Here is an 18,279-nt window from a genome sequence, read left to right as displayed (position 1 = left end):
GAGAAAATCAAATTGATCGATCACCATTCCTTGGCATCTTACGAGATATGGGAGCGAATAGAAGTCGGCGGCGTCGAGCTCTGAAAGGCACAGGGTGGCGATCTGACATTTAATTTGCAACGGTTAAATCTAATTCTGGGACATGCCTTTTGCGATGGGTTTAGACCGTGCAATTGAAGCATGTAGAAAATTACAAGCACTAAAAGCAACCACCTCTATGAGAGTGCTTCAATGAAAGCATATGATTGTATGAATTGGAATTCAAAGCGCCTCAATGTGATTCAAAACGAAGCTAATTTTTGGATTCCAATGATTAATGAGAGAAGGAGACCCTTGTCTAAGAAAGTTGATTACATAGCCCGTTCGTTCCAGTTGGTTCAAGGAATGAAAGGAGTGGAATCACTGGAGCACCCTGTCTTAGTAGGCTGTATTATTATTGTTACCTCGACCTTGATATGGAACTCAGAACTATTTAGGCTACAAGAACCCTCACACTAAAGGAGTAACACTGGATTAGGCCTAGTGAATAAATCATGACCCACCGTTTCCACTGAGTACGTTTCCTAGTACATACATACAGTACACAAAAGTAAGTCCCTTCGCCACTCCGAGATCAGCTTCTTTCGAGAGAGCGAAGGCAACGAAGAAAAAGGTCTCATAAAAACAACCCTGTGAGTGCGTGGTGTGAAGCTGAATGGTCGGACCATAACCAGTCTAGTAGGGCCTGATGACTGGTCGCCCAAGTCCTGGTTGGCCTTGCCTACGAGCTACGAGTTTGGGATGAAATTGGTGTTTCAAGAGTGACAAACAATGTTTTGGACCGAGGACAATAGACCCTGTGGATGAGAGCTATTGTTTGTTATGAATTTATGAGTGAGCCTCCATTTTCAAAAGCGCTGAAGAAGGACTTTGACACGGAATCCACGGAATCCAGGAGGGCGTTTTCGGGTACAAATAAATATAAAGAAAACCCCGTGCCTTTTACACTGAAGGAGGGGAGAACAGGCTCTCTGGTCGCTAGCCCTTTTTGCCAACTGCACATTCTCATCTGTATAAAGCGTCTTAATGTATGTACGCTGGGATACGATTCCATTCTGTTCCATCTTTTTCGCTCGAAATGAGCAGCAGGAAAAGCGACGATCGGACTGGAACTTTTTTCAACTGGCCTCAAAATGGCTTGTTGCACACTTGGTTGGGGTTCGATCACTCAGTTGGTCCGTGTGAATGTCGAAGTGTGTATGTTAGCTCGAAGGCGGGTGAATTAAACGGGCCCTTTTAAAATGGGACACGTGGGACCTGGAGAGAGATCTTGAGAGGCACAGGAGACTCGAAATATGCAAATATCCTCTTCACACTCCACTTTCTTTCTCTCTCTCTCTCGCTCGCTCTCTTTCTTTCTCTTCTCCGCCCTCTCTCTCCCCCTGTCTCTGATCTGACAGAGACAGACTTGTTATGAACTTCGAACACTACAATGAATTTATCATGCCCAAAAGGTCTGCCTCCTGCCCGCCCATCTCTGTTCTCCCCTCTAGGTAGAGCTACTTTTAGGTGGTTCAAATGTGAGAAGGTTCAATGTCGGAGACAATCTCGCAGAAAAAAGGCCCAAGGCAACGGAAAAGTTCCGGAGAGTAATTCTAGCTCTATCTGGAAAATGAGTTAAGAAAACTTGGCTTCCCAATTGACAAGTTGGGACGAAAGAGATCCTTTTAGACTCGGGAATCGAATCCTCGGGACAGCTGAAGGAGTTGGGTTTTGCACATTTCAGGTCTGTAACCAATATTGGAGTGGATTGGAGGGGGAAAAGGCCGCGTTTGTTTGCACACTGTCTGAATGTATTATCGACTCAAAGAGACAGAACTGTTTGCTTGGAATAATTTTCGATGAGATGACTTCGAAATTTGATAACTCATGATGGCCCCAAATTGGCTCTCCGATATTGAATAGAATAAATAGGCTTAGTACGTACCTGGATACCTAATACCTCATCAGTCCCAACTCACGTCGTCCTTACGTCAACGTGGATATGCATTTTTCAGTATTTGACACCTTCGGTGTCCGGCAAACCCCAAGAATCCATCTTGTTCAACATTACCCCTCGACGTTAAACCAAGCATTGGGCTAGCGTAGGAATCCAATTATTCTAAGCGTCTGACGTGACACGAGAAAAGATCAGCTTAAAAAATCTTGATGATGAGCAAGGTGAAAGCATTTAGAGTACTCACAAACATTTTTGCCCTGTTGAAGACTGACTGACTATGATTGAGCACGGGCTCTGTTGCAAAAAGAAAGGGAGACACAGGGGAGAAGGAGGGAGACGGAGGGAGAATCTTCACATTCGCCTACTTACATAGAACACGCGGGACAGAGGTCATCATATGACATTAATTTAGGAACTCTAATGACTTCAGAGGAGTCCGTGCACGTTCCATCGCCTCCTTCTCTCTCTCTCTCTCTCTCGGCCTCAATAACTCTCCCCACGAGATGAACATGGGACATCCATGGTGTGCAATGTATCCAAGAAGACAAGGCAAAGGGGATGGAAGATGACGTTCACTAGGCACAAATTGCTCTTTGATCCACGTAGATTAGGTGCGAGTGCGTGGTCGGGGTAATACTTTCCGTAAATGGGCCATTTGTCTTGGAGTTCAGACTCAATAAACATGTTTTGTTTGACAAACTCTCGTCGGACTAAGCTACGAGTGAACGAGCAACAAGGTGTGTTTAGTGTACAACAGTGTGAATGTGTTCCACATTTGCCGCAGTCAAAGTTGATGGCAGGCGGTACAAGTTGAAATTCCTTTTTAGCCACGAGTGACATCTCGTCTGTGTGAGCAAGCAAAAAAGTGGGCAAATTCCTCGTCTTTGATTTATGGCACCACTTTGATCTAATGGTCACATATATCACAGTGAAAACAAGCGGCTTTGGAACAAATGCGTCCTGAATCTCTTCATTAACTCGAGGAGATCGCCCTCCGCCCTTCTCGTTGGAGATGGAGAGAAGTTTCCATTCCACGAGAGAAGGCACATGAAAAAAAACCTACTCTCCTAAAAGGGACTCTCGCCGGCGAGTTTTAGTTTTCTCGAGGTCAAATCAAGACAACAACGATTACAAGCAGAAACAAAAAAAGCGGAGTCAAGGCTTCACTGTCACAGTGGAGCCCAGACTACGTAGGTGCTCTTTCGCACTTTGGTTACTGCCAAACTTGCTCGGAGTCATTCGTTTTCTCTTCCACTGGAACTCTTTTCCGTGTGAAGCAAAGCCTTTGACCTATCCTTAATATTTCTTACTTGCTATCTACAGAGGCAAGTTTGCTTTAGAAAGATGTTTATTTTCTTACAGGTAAGCTCGATCGTTCCTGGAACAAATCTTGGGTTTGGAATCGAATCAGCACCTGGCGTCGATTGAGGTCTGGATAATGACGCAACTTCTTCACTTTGCCAAAAACTCACCCTGGAGGGCAGGCACACTTGTTGGGCTGCTCGTATTGTGATCTACAGGGGACATCATTTATCTCACTCTAAAGAGATTAGTCTGCCCTGCCCGATTCCGTAAATTTGAAGGGTGTCCGCAAGATTAACCCGGTTGGCGTCGGCCGGCAGATCATGTTCAATTCCTGATAGCTCGTAACTTCAATCCCTTGACAGAATGGGCTTAAACAGTGGACCGCAAGGATACACACCCTGTGGATTCCTGAGTAATCTAGGGTCGCTGTTTTAAACTACACGGCTGGTATCATCTTTGTTGTTGTCGGTGTGGGAGGTATTATGAGTGAGTGGATCACCATTTAACAGCGCGTGGAAAGGTGGATGAAGTGTGAGAATGTGCACAAAAAGTGCATTAAGCCCAAATCTGCACATCCTGCGGGTGTTGGGATAATTTGTCAGGAGCGAATTAAAACGGAGCCCCCTACATCCTTTCTTTTTAATATACGATCCTATTTCGAAGCTGTTGTGGGTTGCTCATTATATGAGATTGCCTTTTAATGTAGAACATACATTCCTGCTTCTTGATATTGATTAGAGAAGCTAATTTTTGGAAAATAACCCACCACCAAGGCTGACATTCGCTAGTACATCTTTTGGTGTTTCTTTGTGTGTGTGTGTGTGTGTGTGTGTGTGTGTGTGTGTGTGTGATGTTGTAAGAGTCAATATTGACTTATTTCGTCTGCACAAACATAAACCAATGATTCTCCTTGGACCAAGGTCTTTAGGAGGGTATCCACAATTTTCTGCACATGGGAATGTGGTCTTTCCTTGCCAGATGTTGTGATACCTTGGCCAGGCCAAAGCAAACTTTAAAAGGCTTCCATTAGGTTCCAGATGCCAGTTAGTTTCATTCGTATTTTGTCCATTCCATTGCTCTCGTTCACGCAACCTCGAATTCAGATGTATTCCTGTCTTGATCCTTTTTTTTCTTTGCGAGACGCTCTTTCAGATGCAGAGAGGACAAGCTAGGCTACAAAATCATTGTTCAGCAAGTAGCCCCACCCCTCCCTTCCTCTGTCCAAAAAAAATATGTAGAGAAATTCCCGTCCTCCCCGAGTCTCGCTTTGAAATGAGATTGGGAATGGAATGCCAAATTTGCTTGGAATGGGATCTGGTTGGTGAGAGTCGCGTGTTTACCCATTTCCAAATAGCCTCTGGTCACTCTGAATATGTCTCTTTGAAGTCGTAAAAGGTCACTTAAGATGTCTGGTCACACAAGGACCCCCTCCCTTCCCTTTTTATTCCTGGTTAGTCCTTTACCAAAACGTGAACAGCATTTCATTTGAGATGTCCTCAGCTTCACGACTTTCGGGACTCATCTCGGCTGAAGTGAGTCCCGAAAGTGTTAGAGAGGGGGATTCGAAGCCACAGGGAGCTAACATTTCGTTGTTGTATATTCGTTAGTTGCGTGAGGGTGAGCAGGGATCGAGTGGACTCTTCTTTCGGTTTGTGAAACTTCAGAACTGATGGTGGTAATTGGAACGCGTTGGAACTGGCCCGAACGGCTAGTGAAGTGAGTCGGTCCCAACTTCAATGGGATTTTCGAGAAGATCAACTCCTCTATTTTCGTTTCGAGGGGTTGAATTCTTTTGGAGCTTTTGTACAAAACTCGGATCTAATAGGATCTGGAACAAAAACTCTCGTCCGTTAGTCCCCACTGAAGGCTAGGCGAGCAAGAAATTCAATGGCTGCACACTGGTTTGCTTCAGAAGTCAACAATCCATCCAGCTCAGACGGAAACGGTTCGAACCACCCAAGGGCAAAAAAGAGAGACAATTTTTGTTCCAGCTTATGGTTCTAGTTTAACGGCTAATGTTGGATGTGCGACTGGAGAGGGAAAAAAGTAGATGAGAACATGCGCAGGAAGAAATGGTGGACCTCATTCGCGTCTCATTGGTCCAGAACTTGTTTCACGTTAAGAAAGACCCCCGGGTTCACTGGGTTATTCTAGGAGGGTGGAACATTGGCAAAGAGGTCCACGAATGTACTTGGATGTCCCTCCGGGGAAATTTGTTCGACCTTCTGGATCCAAACCCACCCCTTCTCCACGTGGCAATGGCTTGCTTACTACCCTGTATTTTATATCATCGTAATGGTGAATGGGCACTAAAACTGGCAAATTAAAAAAGAAAAAAGAGCACAACTCAATGGGTGCACTATTTTGAAGTGGTTTTTTCCAAACATAAAGGTGATTCATTGGCGGCAGCTTGTACGTAGAACACAACGTGCCAATGTTATTTTTCGAAATAAAGTCTGCTAATCTGTGGAAGGCTTGTTTCCACAGTCCTTTCCTTCATGCCTAAGTTCAATCAATCTGGCCTCGTAATAAACCTTACTCCACCTCACTTGTTCTCTTCTTCGTCGTACCTTGCAACGCACCCAAGAGTCACCAAGGTTGATTTTGGAACGCCAATGGAAACCACAAAAGGCTCCACTCTTGGCATAAAAACTGTACTGTAAATTGGAGTAACGGTTGAATCGTAATATTATAACTGACCTCGCCTAACTATCAAAAGCTTGCCTTTGTGAGAAGTGGTGCAGTGGGTCCATAGTTTCATTTTTAGACCTGTCAACTGAGTCTAGAAGCGAATCTGCAGGAGCTTGACACTTACGGTGGGTAATTGTGGACTGGATTTCACCATGAGCTAAAAACGATATGCACTTGACTTACATGAGAGATCAAAGGCGGTATGTCAAAGCGCACGAGTAATATTGTAAGCATTGTTTTGTCTAGCTGGGTTCTAATAACTCAATCAATCAGCAATTGGCGTTCTAATGCATAATATTGCGCCTTTGCATTCTTTGTCTGCGACTTGATGTTGGCTGCATATTTTGTTGTTGAATCGTTTGAAATCCAACCGTCCCAAAGTTTTCAGTGGAGACATTTTAATACCTCAAGAGAAGTTTGTTTCAAAAAAGTTCGGCAAAACTAGAGCAAATCCGAGATGAGTTTCTTTAATTTGGATATATGTAAAAAAGAGACCTAAAAATGATAATAATAAGAAGCACTCTGTTATGATAATACGGATTTCGTATAAGTATACTTATGTGCAATGGTTGCTAGTTTGCCCCTGGCTTCGTTTTCCTTTTGAACATGACATGGACAGAACTTGGATGGAGAGATTACTTTCCCGAACAATGCCGATTGTGTGATCGCCGAGGACGAATAGACTACGTATATATGGGACGCCAGAGTCCAAGTCTCACGTATATGCCTGTAAAACTTCCGCTTCCCGGCCACTTTATGGTAGTCTCCAAGTTTGCAGTAAATATCTTGAGGAGGCCCAAGAAAATTGCCCTATTCAAGCACAGCCTGTCCTGCATCCAGATAACTACTTTAAGGCCACGAGGAGTGCATTGCTCATTTACTTTAGGAGCAGAAAAGATAGAGAGAGGATGGGAAAAGGGAGGGGGAGGGGGCATGAAACCATATCGTGTCTTAGGGGATCGCCATTTGGAGGCTTTAGAGAGGAAGCGGGTATTCAATAGAGAGACACCAACCAACCAACTTCTGGACCATTTTTCTAAATTCGAGCAGGACGCGAGTTCATGAGCTCGAGCAGCACACAAGGACGGAAGAATTCCTTCGCCAACTTAAGCCCAACTCTACTCTCGATCAACCTTCGTCCTTGGGCTTGAGGGCCGGTTGTTTGGGTGGTGGTTGGTTGGTTGGTTGGTTGGTCGTTTGGTTGGTCGGCTGCTTAGACAGATGGTTGGATCCCTTTGGTAGTTCTGTGGTTTGCTTGGTTGCGTGGCATGCGTGGCCTTATTCTCGTGTGGGATCTGATCCTCCCATTCTGGCCTTGATCGTGGTTAGTTTCTTCAGGCCAAATTTGGGTGGATGGGTGGGCATGGTGTGTGTGCGTGGGCTTGTGTGCAAAAAAGGTCGGATTCAAAATAGGTTCGTTCGGGTCTCCTCTCCCACTTATCCATTTAAGGGTGTCTCCTCTTGCCCGTCCTTCGAATGAAGGAACGGCGCACGTTTTAATTGGCTTTGACATGACAGGCAAATCCATCTCAATTGTGCCGTCTAACCAAAGGCTAGTGTGACATAAGGTGCTGTGAATCAAAACCCAAGATACCTCCTTTAAAAATGTGTGCATTACTTCGGAACTAACTCGTGTTTTTTGTCTTTTTCTTCCCTTTTTGCGCTTATTGACCTCCGTTGGATCATCGTCACCCTGATGCGTTTTTTGAACTCGCTCTTGATTTTAAAATCGCTACAGCCAAAACGTGACCTCTGCCATAGAAGCGACCTCTAGCGACGATGATATTGATGTGGAATTACGTGAAGGCATTAATAATGTTATGTGAGTTGTTATTATTATTCCTTATTTTCCTTAACAATGTTGTCTGACATTTTCTTGTATCTGGGGTAAAAGCGAAAAATCCAAGGCGTTCAAACAAATGTAGACGGTCTCGTTTGAAAAATGAATTGAGACCACTTCAATTAACTTCGAATTACCCGCCTAGAGGAATAATTAAGTGTGGTGTAAGGTGGGATTGCATGCAACACAATTAGAGAAACTTAATTAGATGATTTAAGTGAAAAATGCCGAAATGCCTGACGCACCAGGGTGTGCGCGGCATGTGTGTCATTCATTTAGAGCACCAAGTTAAGACCGCACATACTTAGTAGAGCGGGGCACACACAGAATGTTCCTTTGACTTTTCGCGGGACATTTTTCCTTTTTTTCTGTCTTCGTGGGTCAGGACGGATTTTACCCCATCCAATGCTGAAAAGTGTTCCAGATCGTTTGCTTTTTCTCCCTCGTCTGATATCTCCATTTCCTGTTGCAGGAAATTACGGGACGAATATGACAAGCTAGAAGGCGCTCTTCGTAAACTCGGCGTTGACCCCGAGTCGATCGTGAACGTTGACGATCAAGATGACGAAGATGGCGAAGAGGAAGGTGTCTACGACGACGATGAGGATGAGGACGAACGTGGTCAGAACAGTAATGGATCTTTGTCTCACCATCCTCAACTTCACGGGAGCAGCAGACAACACCAGCAGGTGGATGATTTGTTGCTTGATGAACTCGACCCACTGAGTAGTCTGCAAAACAGGACTGCCAGACTCAGACGACACCTTGATATACTAGAAGAGGTACTGACATCACATCTTTCTTTTGGCCTAAACTGTAGGACAATATTGGATAAAGATCGAACCGGTAACGCCCCCCCTCCAACACACACCAAATAGGATGAATGCACCTGAGACATAACTTGACGCAATAACACTTTCATTACGGTTCCAAAATTGGAACTGACCCCGTCGTTCCTTTGATTATTGCCGACTTTCTCTCTCTCTCTCTGTACATACAGTACATGTGTGAGTGGAGTGGAGTGAATTGTATGTGTGCCTTGCATGTTTGTCGATTCCTACTACCCCTTCTTTTCCTTTGAACAAAAACCTTTTCCCTAATCTTGCTTATCGTAATGAGTTTAAAGTTCCTCCAATGCCTTTACCCATGCTCCATCATTGGGCCTCCAAGAAATGAGAGAAAGATTGGATGGATGGATGGCAAAAAGAGCCCCTCAAGCTTCTCCTTTCGCTAAACGCTCATAGTGCGCTGGACTTGGTCGCCCCTGAGCGCTTGAGGTCCAAACTCTGTGTCATTTATTTCGGAGAGGCATTGACAGGTCGGGTAAGACGACAAGAGGTGTGTGTGCACTGAACCCTTGTCAACTTTCAGGGGGCAGTGTGCCAATACTTTCCCGTGATTCCGCTCTTCTTAGGCGGACGTGATGCGTAGACTTGAAGCCAAGTATCTCGAGTAAATACTGAACGAGCCTGCGAATTTGGCTGCTGTGGTCGGCGTGATAAAAGTTGTTTAACTATGGGCCTGTCAAATGGTCTTTTTGGCTTCTCCACGGTGGGCTTGAAAAGCCTTGGGTGAAGGGGAGGGGGGGGGGAGGAGAATAAACGAAAAACTTTTATTTCCTACAACACCTGGACTTGACGAGGGTAGAGAGGCCTGCCTGGGTAAGAACTTGGAACCATCGCGGAGGAGTCCAAGTTGTAAGTGCATCATAATTTGATTGGCTTAGAGGAAAGTTTGTTTGGGATTTCATCGTGGTGGTTCTTTGGAGGGGGGTCCAAAAGGTACCATCAGCGCTCGATCTACGTACGTTGAGCGCATACCTTAATAGGGGATTGTTAGACTTGTCAATTCCCTGTTTACTGTTCACGGGGAATTCAGTCGACAAGAAGCATTGGAGTTTTCCGTTTTCAGTTGGGTACAGATATACATCTCAATGGTTCACCTTTGCACTTGACTGAAAGACAGCCCAAGCTCATAATTCTTGGTTCTTTCATTTCCGGCCCAGAATTGAAGTTGAAAAGTCTTGATTGGAAGGGGATTATCTAATGAAGGTCTCCGTTCCCAGCCCTCTAAATTCAGATAGCAGTCCTTAATTACGAGCTCAAAGGTAGAGCACGAGCTGAGCTGTCTATCGGGTTTGTGCTGCCAAAGGCTTCATTTCTTCAGCTCATTCCAAAGCATTGAGTTATTGGGTCCAGGATATCTTCTTGGAGGCGAACGGAACATTGGTCTTTATGAGATGAGCTATCAAATCCTTGGAAACAGAGTTGCCTCCACTACTGTCCTCAAAGGGATCCTGTTGGGTGGATCAAGGAACAAGGTTAGGGTTGTTAAGTTGGGTGCATCTCCATCCATCTGAACACGTTTCAGCTCAAGCCACTCGTTTGGCAACGGCAAACCGGGTTGATGTCAATAAAAATGCGAACCACTCGCCAGTTTGTCTATAGTTTACGAGACAGAGTCCCTCTATTGAAAGGCCAGTAATGAATATGATTGGTTTCATGGGATGCCAGTGTTAGTAAAAAACGTCTCAAATAATGTGTGAGTTATCGAAATTGCTGCCTGCCCTTCCGTACAAATTGGTTGATATCCAATCGTTCCAATTCGTGGATTTTCTTCTCTTGCCAAACTAAGCCAGGGAAGCCCTTTTGACTTTACGTCTTTCTCTCTGATTTTCTTTTATTTATGGGCTTCACCCCTTTCAATTGGTGGCAGCCACTGTATGGATGGACGTGCATATGTATGTATGCATGGCCAAAAGACCAAGCGAACAATTGGAAGCTATATCCAAGGGGGGTCTGACATGCCTTGGCTCTTTTAGATTTGTATTAGCATAGGCCAATGTGAGCAGAAATAAGTCATGCAGAGAGGCACGAGAAGCGGTAGGGGGAAAACTTTGTTGTCCCTTGAATGTGCGGTTATCCTTCTACTGCGAGGAACACCTCCAACTCATATGGAGACCTCTATTCCAGGGAAAGAGCTCATCTTCTTGGTCGGCTCCTTCTTCTTCTTCTTCTTCTTCTGCTTCTGCTTCTTCCCTCGTTCTTCCATCCCCCTTATCACGATAGTTTCTAAGGAACACATTGTGCGATCCAAGTGGTAAAATATGGACATGGAACAGCGGTATGGTCGTCAAAGGGGGAACAGCTCAGTGATGTGGCGTTTTGGACGGCGAATTGCCATCCAAGTTTTGGGGCGTTCTTTCTTTCCGTTCTCGCTTAACTCATGGGAAGAAGGAACGAGCCAGCAAGCAAGTTAGCAAGGGCAGGCAGGAAAGAAGATGGGATCGATCGAGCGTTCCTTCGTTCCCTTTGGAGCGAGTTCCTAAGAGTTCGCGCCAAAACTTAGGATGAGAGGCTTGAGGCTTGAAGGAAGAGTACATACACATATTTCCGAACGTCTATACTACCACATTGTTCGTAGTAGTTGTACGACTGCGTACGCCAGAGTGGCAGAGAAAATAATAGAGACGGGCTTGCACATCCCATTTTGCCCACTTCGATTCCTCCGCCTGTTCCAAAGAGCAGTAGAGTGATGGAAGTGGAAGTGGTAGGAGCGTATAGTACGAGTACGAGTAATAGTAGTAGTGGTAGTGGTAGGAGCGGTGGTGGTAGTAGTATTAGTAGTAGTAGTATCTGGACGCATCTAAAGTCGCCAATAAGAGTGAGATCCTATCGTGTCACGTCTCAGACCTGAGAAAGAAGGCGAGTGGCGTTTTCTCTCCACGAAAGAGTTGTTCCACGGCCTTGCCCCTCGCTCAGCCACCGACAACACAATGTGTCCGAAGTGTTGTTGGGCATTTGCTTCGGGTGCCCCCTCCCTAACGGTGCTGGCCAGAGGGTGGTGGTGGGTTAGCGGCCTCTCTGCTGGCCTTTCCTGATCGGTGAGGCCTAAGGACACACGCATTGGGAAACAGAGAGAACCCGAGAGAAGAAGGAGAGAGGCCACCGAACACATTCACTCACTCATTCGCTTGGCACACCGTAGGACTCTGAGGAACCAAAGGGCGGTGTTCGTCGGTTCACCTCTTCTCATCAAAGTCTCCACCGAACTCGCTGCCCCCTTGGCGCCATGAGCAAGCAGTAGAGCAATGACGACTCAGTGAGAACATCTCGCAGGGCCTAACTCGAGAATTCCATAGGTTCTTTCTGACTTCCGACCGCGTTCACTTCGGTTCTTCAGAACGAGCTGGAATGGAACGCGAGCTCAGTTAACCTTGAAAGGCAGAACGTACATACGCACCGCGCTCTCTTTACTTTATAAGTGTGAAGTCAGTATTGTGAACAACAACAACAACAACAACAACAACAACAACACGCACCAACCTTCTTCCATGACAATTGGTCTCGTGCGTGAGTGTGATCCATGGTCGCATCATCTATTGACATGAGGCCTTAGTGCGTGTGTTTCTTGCGGTGCCATGATGTTCTCCTCACCCCGACCAGAAGTTTGGGAGCGTTTCAAAGTGAGCTACAATGAGCCAAGTCAATTCATTCGCCGAGGTGAGTTTGGCTCTTGACACAAGAAAGTGTGGCCCATGGCAGACAAGTACGAATGCTGAGCTCGGCATTTGTCCCCTTCATAATTGCTTAAGCAGCCTTTTTTCTCGTTCCACTCTGGGTCTCGGGTCCTAGAGTCTAGATGAAGTTTGATACTCAACCCATTCAAGTGCCACCCTCGGGGAGTTTCTAGCTCAAATATCGAAGGATTCCTGGGAATCAGAACGCACTAACTCCGATTTAGCCATTAGCCAAGGATGGAACATAATTATTTAAAAAGTGCTCCAAAGTTTTCACTCTTCTTGTGGTTCGGGTCGTTTTTGGTCGGTCCAATCACTTTTTTCGGACAAACGGTTCAATGGTTCAAGGAACAAAAGGAACCAATTCGGGAGCTTACAAACGACTTGCCAAATTGGATCTGCGCCGAACGCCAACGACAAGTTTTTAGCCGCTCATATATCATAACTGTTCCAAACTCTTGGCCTTTGGAGTTGCGAAAGACATGTGTGCTTATTTTACGCTTGCGTAATTCGCCTTTTTTTCTTCCCCTCTGTGCCTTTCAAAAACGAAGACGTGTTCACTCATGGCTGCAGATTAGTGGGACTGATCCCCAAGCATCGCTCATCTTCCAAACAATGAGCGTTTCTGCTCATCCATTGAACGGAAACTTCCTCGTCGTATATACGTACACACACTAGCGACTCGCTAATGAACTATAATTTGCAACCAGGGAGCATACGTTCCAAATTGCCTTCACAATATATTCAAACGAGAGATTTTATGGCGAAATGCTCGATTTTTTTTTCTTCTTCGTTCTTCTCTATTTGGCCGATTACCTCTCCGCTTTCTTAAACAAATAGCAATTAAGGTCGCCTGTTCAACAGTGAACAAGGTAATCAACCGTTGTTGGCACCTTTTTGTGGCATTGTTGGGACCAAGGACTCATGATTTATTGGTTGATTGATGAATTAACTTGCAAATTGCACGTCTCAGCCCTTTAAGACTCTTCGGAAAAGGAGGTATTGAAGCTGCGCCAGAAAGCCAAGTGGCACGGGACCATAAAACGCTATGGCCTCCATACTTTACTCCTTCCAATCCATCTCCGAACAAAACCCCTCATCAAGAACTCACAGAGTCGACCATGGTGGAAATATGAAAACCCATGGTGTACAGTACAAACGATGATGCCTCGACCGCAAAACGTGTGCCAAATACATTGCATTGCACTGAAGTGCGGGATGGAGGGAAGTACTCTACTGCAGAAGTCAGTCAGGTTGGACTGAGGTACCCGTATCAAATAGTTGCTCTGTGGTTGATGCCGGTGGTGGCGGTTCTCCGTGGTTGGAGGCAACGAGCGAGTAAATCAGTCTTGAAAGCCAATTAGGGCCTGTTTGTCCAAGTTGGAAGTGTTTGAACAATGTCATCAAGACAATGGTCCACTTCCCCATGAGTTGACCAAACGAGAGAAATGACTGGGATGGCATCCCTATCGCGGCAAAACAGCTTCATTCACTACTACATCTTTTTTTCAAAGGGTACAAATAATGCTCTTGGTGTTCCATTTAAGGGGAATGTGATAAGTTGGAATGAAGCTTGCGTACTGTTGTTCTTGGGAGGTGGAGAGCACTACATTTAAAATTCCGGGCATCAAGAGGGTCGTGTCTCCACAACGAGGTCATTTCTTGCTTCAGCTTCACAGAAAATAAGAAAGACCGAAATACGATCCTCTGAACGTGACTCGGGAGTTCCCTGCGTGAAGCACCGTTTCCAAACAATTCCCAAAAATATCGATCTGAACCATAACGGTCATTTAAGATGTTTTACATAGGAGCACACACGAACAGTGGCTAGCAGCAAGGCAGATTAGTTAGCCTTCCTTTCAATACGATGGGGGAGAATATTCTTGGCTAATGGAGTTACTGTACGTACTACCTCCGTTGTTCCAGCGTTCCTGCGTTTCCTTATTCTTGTGGCAGGTCCAGTTTCGTTCGCTCGTCCAAACCACTTGCCATGGTTGATTGAGCCAACTTTCCAGGATCTGCACTGGAGCTGGTTCTATTTTGGATGCTTGTTTTTCTGGTTCGGCGTATTTTTCTCTCTGTTCGTTCCATCTGGAACAGTGGTGTTCCTGGGTTGGATAGTGGTTCGCTGCCTCAAGCTTTTGTGGGAGGAAAATAGAGTCAACACTTCTCCCATTCACGTTGACCAACACCCATTCAATCTCGAGTCTTTTGCCAAAGCATCACCCACCAGCATTTGATTGGTTTTCTTTGCCAATATCTAGCATTTACCGTGCCAACACATTCCCATTTGAAGATTCTACCAATTGGTGAATCGTCAAGTACATGTATTTTTGGTCGTGACTCGTACCAAAGCTAATGGAAGATTTACACTCAACTGACGAATCGATCGATTATTCATAGATTATCAGAATTCAAGCAAGAGCATGAATTTATAATGTACGCACATATATCGTGTCATACCATGGTTGGTCTTTTTCTTGCTCAGCGCAATATTCTTCGCATTCACAAGCTGAATAGGCTTTGACTCCGAGGGTGTTACAGCAATATCCCACTCTGTCTATTGAGGCGCATTTCCCTTGTTTCCGATCTTTATCATCTTAAAACAGTTCCAAACTCCAAGAACCACCAGCCTTGGTGCCAGAGTCCTTACGAAAAACAGGAACACTGGAGCCATGTATTATGCTGAAAGTTATGCATGGGGTCTCTCAAGGGGTCGTTTCAACCCCTCAATGAGGTTGATTATCGTTGCATAGCTCATCTTTTTCATTGTCAATTTCGCTTTAAAAGTGTTCCGTCGCCATGTTGATGGGAAGTAAAACCCGTGGATCGCTTATGCTTAGAACCCTGTTCGATCTGACTTGGCCATGATGATGGCGGTGGTGGTGGAGACTCCCATCGAGATGGTATGAGAGCTATAAGGGGACCCATTCTCGGCCTCTAAGCAATTGCCAAAAGAAAGAGGAGGAGTGGGATTTTTTCTGCCCTTCAAATCGCATTAAGTTTGAGAAAAATCTAAAGTTTCTCTCTCTTTCTCACTCTCTCTTCCCCTTTGGAACACGTTGAATCTCAAACGAAGACCCTCTGTGTTCCATTAGATTTGGAACGAATAATAATAGAAGGAAATTTGGTAGTAGCTCGAAAACGAGGATGGGGTTGAAGCTAGACGAGCTGGCGAACGAGAGTGGGATGAGGCTTGCTAAGCTGGGACGTTTTGTAAGTGTGAAAATCATGGAATGAGAGATGGATTGAACATTTCCTATTTCCTATTTCCGCCACCAAAAAGAAGAGGATGGATTCGTCCTGTCTTCGAGTCTAATGTTCCATGAGAAAAATGGATCTTGAGCCAACAAATTGGCCCAAGATTTTATCCAAGATCAGTCATGATTTCATTTCGATGAATTCGATTTATGTCCAGGTTCCGAAAAGACATACCATTGAGACATGAGAAACTCATACATAGTGTATAACGGAAACCTTTTAACGCATCTACCTACAATTCGTTTGTGTCCAACAGTGAGTAATCACAAAGTACGTACCATGATGCTTGAATCGCTTGAAATATGGACGGGGATGCTAGGGTCGAGAGTCGACACTTCAGAATCGAGTCAGTTCACTGCGTCGTCAGAGACTGACCCAAAGTCGCTAGGACTTTGTAGTCCAATGTTTAACTCAATCAATTGACTTGGTCAAAAGTAATGCCCCCTGAAAGCGCACCAGACAATTCTACACAAAATGATTTAACCTTAGATAATGAGTTACTACGCGTAGAGGAGAACTAGTCCATCTATTCTGTGCCATGTCAAGGTTAATAGAGAAACAGTGCCATGTTAGGTACATTGCACTTTGAGAGAGCATAACTTTAGACCAAATTGAGGTAAACATTTAAGTACTTAATTTTAGCGACCTCCACTATCCCAATATGAAAAAAAAATACGCTCTCTCTTTCTCAAAATATTATTTCTCGACCTTGGCATCTCCGTCCATATTCCAGTGGTTCTTGGGTAATAGAGTGACTGCACCACCGAAGGATCTCATTGGTTAATTCAATGACGTCCCGGTTAATGCCAAGGTTGTTCCAGAGGCTCTGGCGATCTCCCATGGCGAATGGTCACTGGCCATGTTTGGGGGGCAGTTTCATATTTTGTTGTCCTAGTAGACCATGTGTGAAGAGAGCTCCATCGGCGGTGAACGCAGTATATCGTACCACGCACTGTCTATTGCACACCGTCTCTCATCTCTTGTGCATTCTTGACAACATCATTTGAGGGTCCATTTATTTCTGCAGTGGAGAGGAGCCTACTCTGAGGGAATAGTTTTGGTCTTTAGGACTTGGGTAGGACATCATACCGTCACAACCACCACCTCATGCGACAGTACACCAACGGACAATTGTGTTCCATGTAACAAAGCTGCGCTTGGAACGAACTCGGGCCCCAAGGCGAGAGGAAAAAGGAAGGAATCGCATACTGTGGCTAAATCTAGGGGATAAAAAGTGAAAAAAATGGAAGCTGGGCCTACGTCTTTGTTTTATGGCTATCTTGAGGCCCATGTCTCTTCTTGTGTTCCATGGAGAACTGTAATGGAGGGAATAGAAGTGGTAGGTGCTTGTGTGCACTACGCATGTTTTGGTCTCAAGCGGTCTCTTTCCACCGCACAATCCTGGCGAAATCATGGATCATGGACCCTTTGAAGGGCATTATTAATCCTCATGAAGATTAATGGAGCCAGTTGTACTCCAATCCAAGTATTGCCTGTTTCTTGGCCAAGTGTAATTCTCGCCATTCGGGCCGATTTGTCCATGAAATCCCCCATGGATTTTGGAACAAATGACTCTTTGTCGTTCCCAACTAAACGAGTGGTTGTTTTTCTTTTTCCCCCTTCAAGCTTTAGTACAGACACTTGAGAGTGTCTCCGCATGGGGTGATTTCCCGAAAGCGCAGGCACAGGAAGAAAAAGAAGAGACCTCAACCATGAATCAAATATGTAATCCTACATCGGACAGCAATGAGTTAAAATAATGGATCCAAGGGACTCTCTGAAATTGAATTCCCGGCAATAAGTGTGGAGAGAGGGGGGGAAGGGGAAATCGAGGAAACACTCGGATGAATCTGAGCAATGTGCTGTGTAAGGGAGATGGCAACGCTGGTGGTGGGACGAGATGGTGGTGTTGGTGGTTGTGGTTGGCCATAGAAACCAGGCCAAGAGTTGTTGGATTAATTTCAGGAGAACTTATTTCTGTACAAAGAGGTTCCTTAAAGTGCTGAAACAGGAAGACGAGCAACCCACTGACCTCATTTTTAGCGCGACGTGATAGGGTAACCAAGTGGTTTCGCCATGAATTTCAAGGCAATAAGTACCTTTTACAAACAACCTCTCAACCGTAGACACCCAAACATCCGACATCTCCACTTCCCTGACTAGAGCGAACAAATTCCAATCGATCAAGCCATCGATCAATCAATCACGCTCACACCCACACTCACACGCCAGAAAGACACCCGTCATTCGGTCTATCTGCTACTTTTTTCACACTAACGAATCCAACTCCCAGGATCAACGCATGATCTACTCTCGAAACAGCATGAAATATTTGGGCAGCTTAGCCAAATATCGATTTCAATGGCTCTGTAGCTGCCCAAACCTAAGTCTAAGAACCGAAGAAAAATTGAATAAGACGCGAGCTTCGAAGCCTTCTTTGATCCCTTTTTCTCTCCCAATCTAGATTTATTGCGCACCCTGTACACCTTCAACAAAAGAGAATGGACACAAGCTTCAGCCACTTTGGATTCTGTTCATGAAGTGTTAGTAGGTCTTCTTAAATCTAGGTATTATCAACGGGGAACTCCTTCCTTCATAATTTAGTTAGTCCCAGGGCTGCCAAGTCAATGTTCACTAGGAGTGAGTATTTGCCTTATAGACGCTCATATGTGCTTTGTTCTTGTT

The 18,279-nt window shown here is 45.1% G+C and overlaps 1 protein-coding gene across 5 annotated transcripts in view; it reads left to right on the top strand.

Annotated features, from left to right (window-relative positions):
* Window positions 1-18,279, top strand: part of LOC131892947 (uncharacterized) — a 66,234-nt gene that overhangs the window by 31,375 nt on the left and 16,580 nt on the right. For 4 of the 5 annotated variants that reach the window (XM_059242819.1, XM_059242822.1, XM_059242821.1 and 1 more), the window contains 2 exons: window positions 7,713-7,796; window positions 8,287-8,596. In XM_059242819.1, the coding sequence (XP_059098802.1) occupies window positions 7,713-7,796; window positions 8,287-8,596 (394 nt within the window). Of the gene's footprint in view, window positions 1-7,712; window positions 7,797-8,286; window positions 8,597-11,937; window positions 12,317-18,279 lie in introns of those variants that run through there. The other variant, XM_059242823.1, reaches the window with a different exon arrangement.

Source organism: Tigriopus californicus, chromosome 2 (assembly GCF_007210705.1).
Source record: "Tigriopus californicus strain San Diego chromosome 2, Tcal_SD_v2.1, whole genome shotgun sequence".
NCBI lineage: Eukaryota > Metazoa > Arthropoda > Copepoda > Harpacticoida > Harpacticidae > Tigriopus > Tigriopus californicus.
Note: the sequence above shows the minus strand (reverse complement) of the source record. Positions and strands in the feature narration are given on the sequence as shown.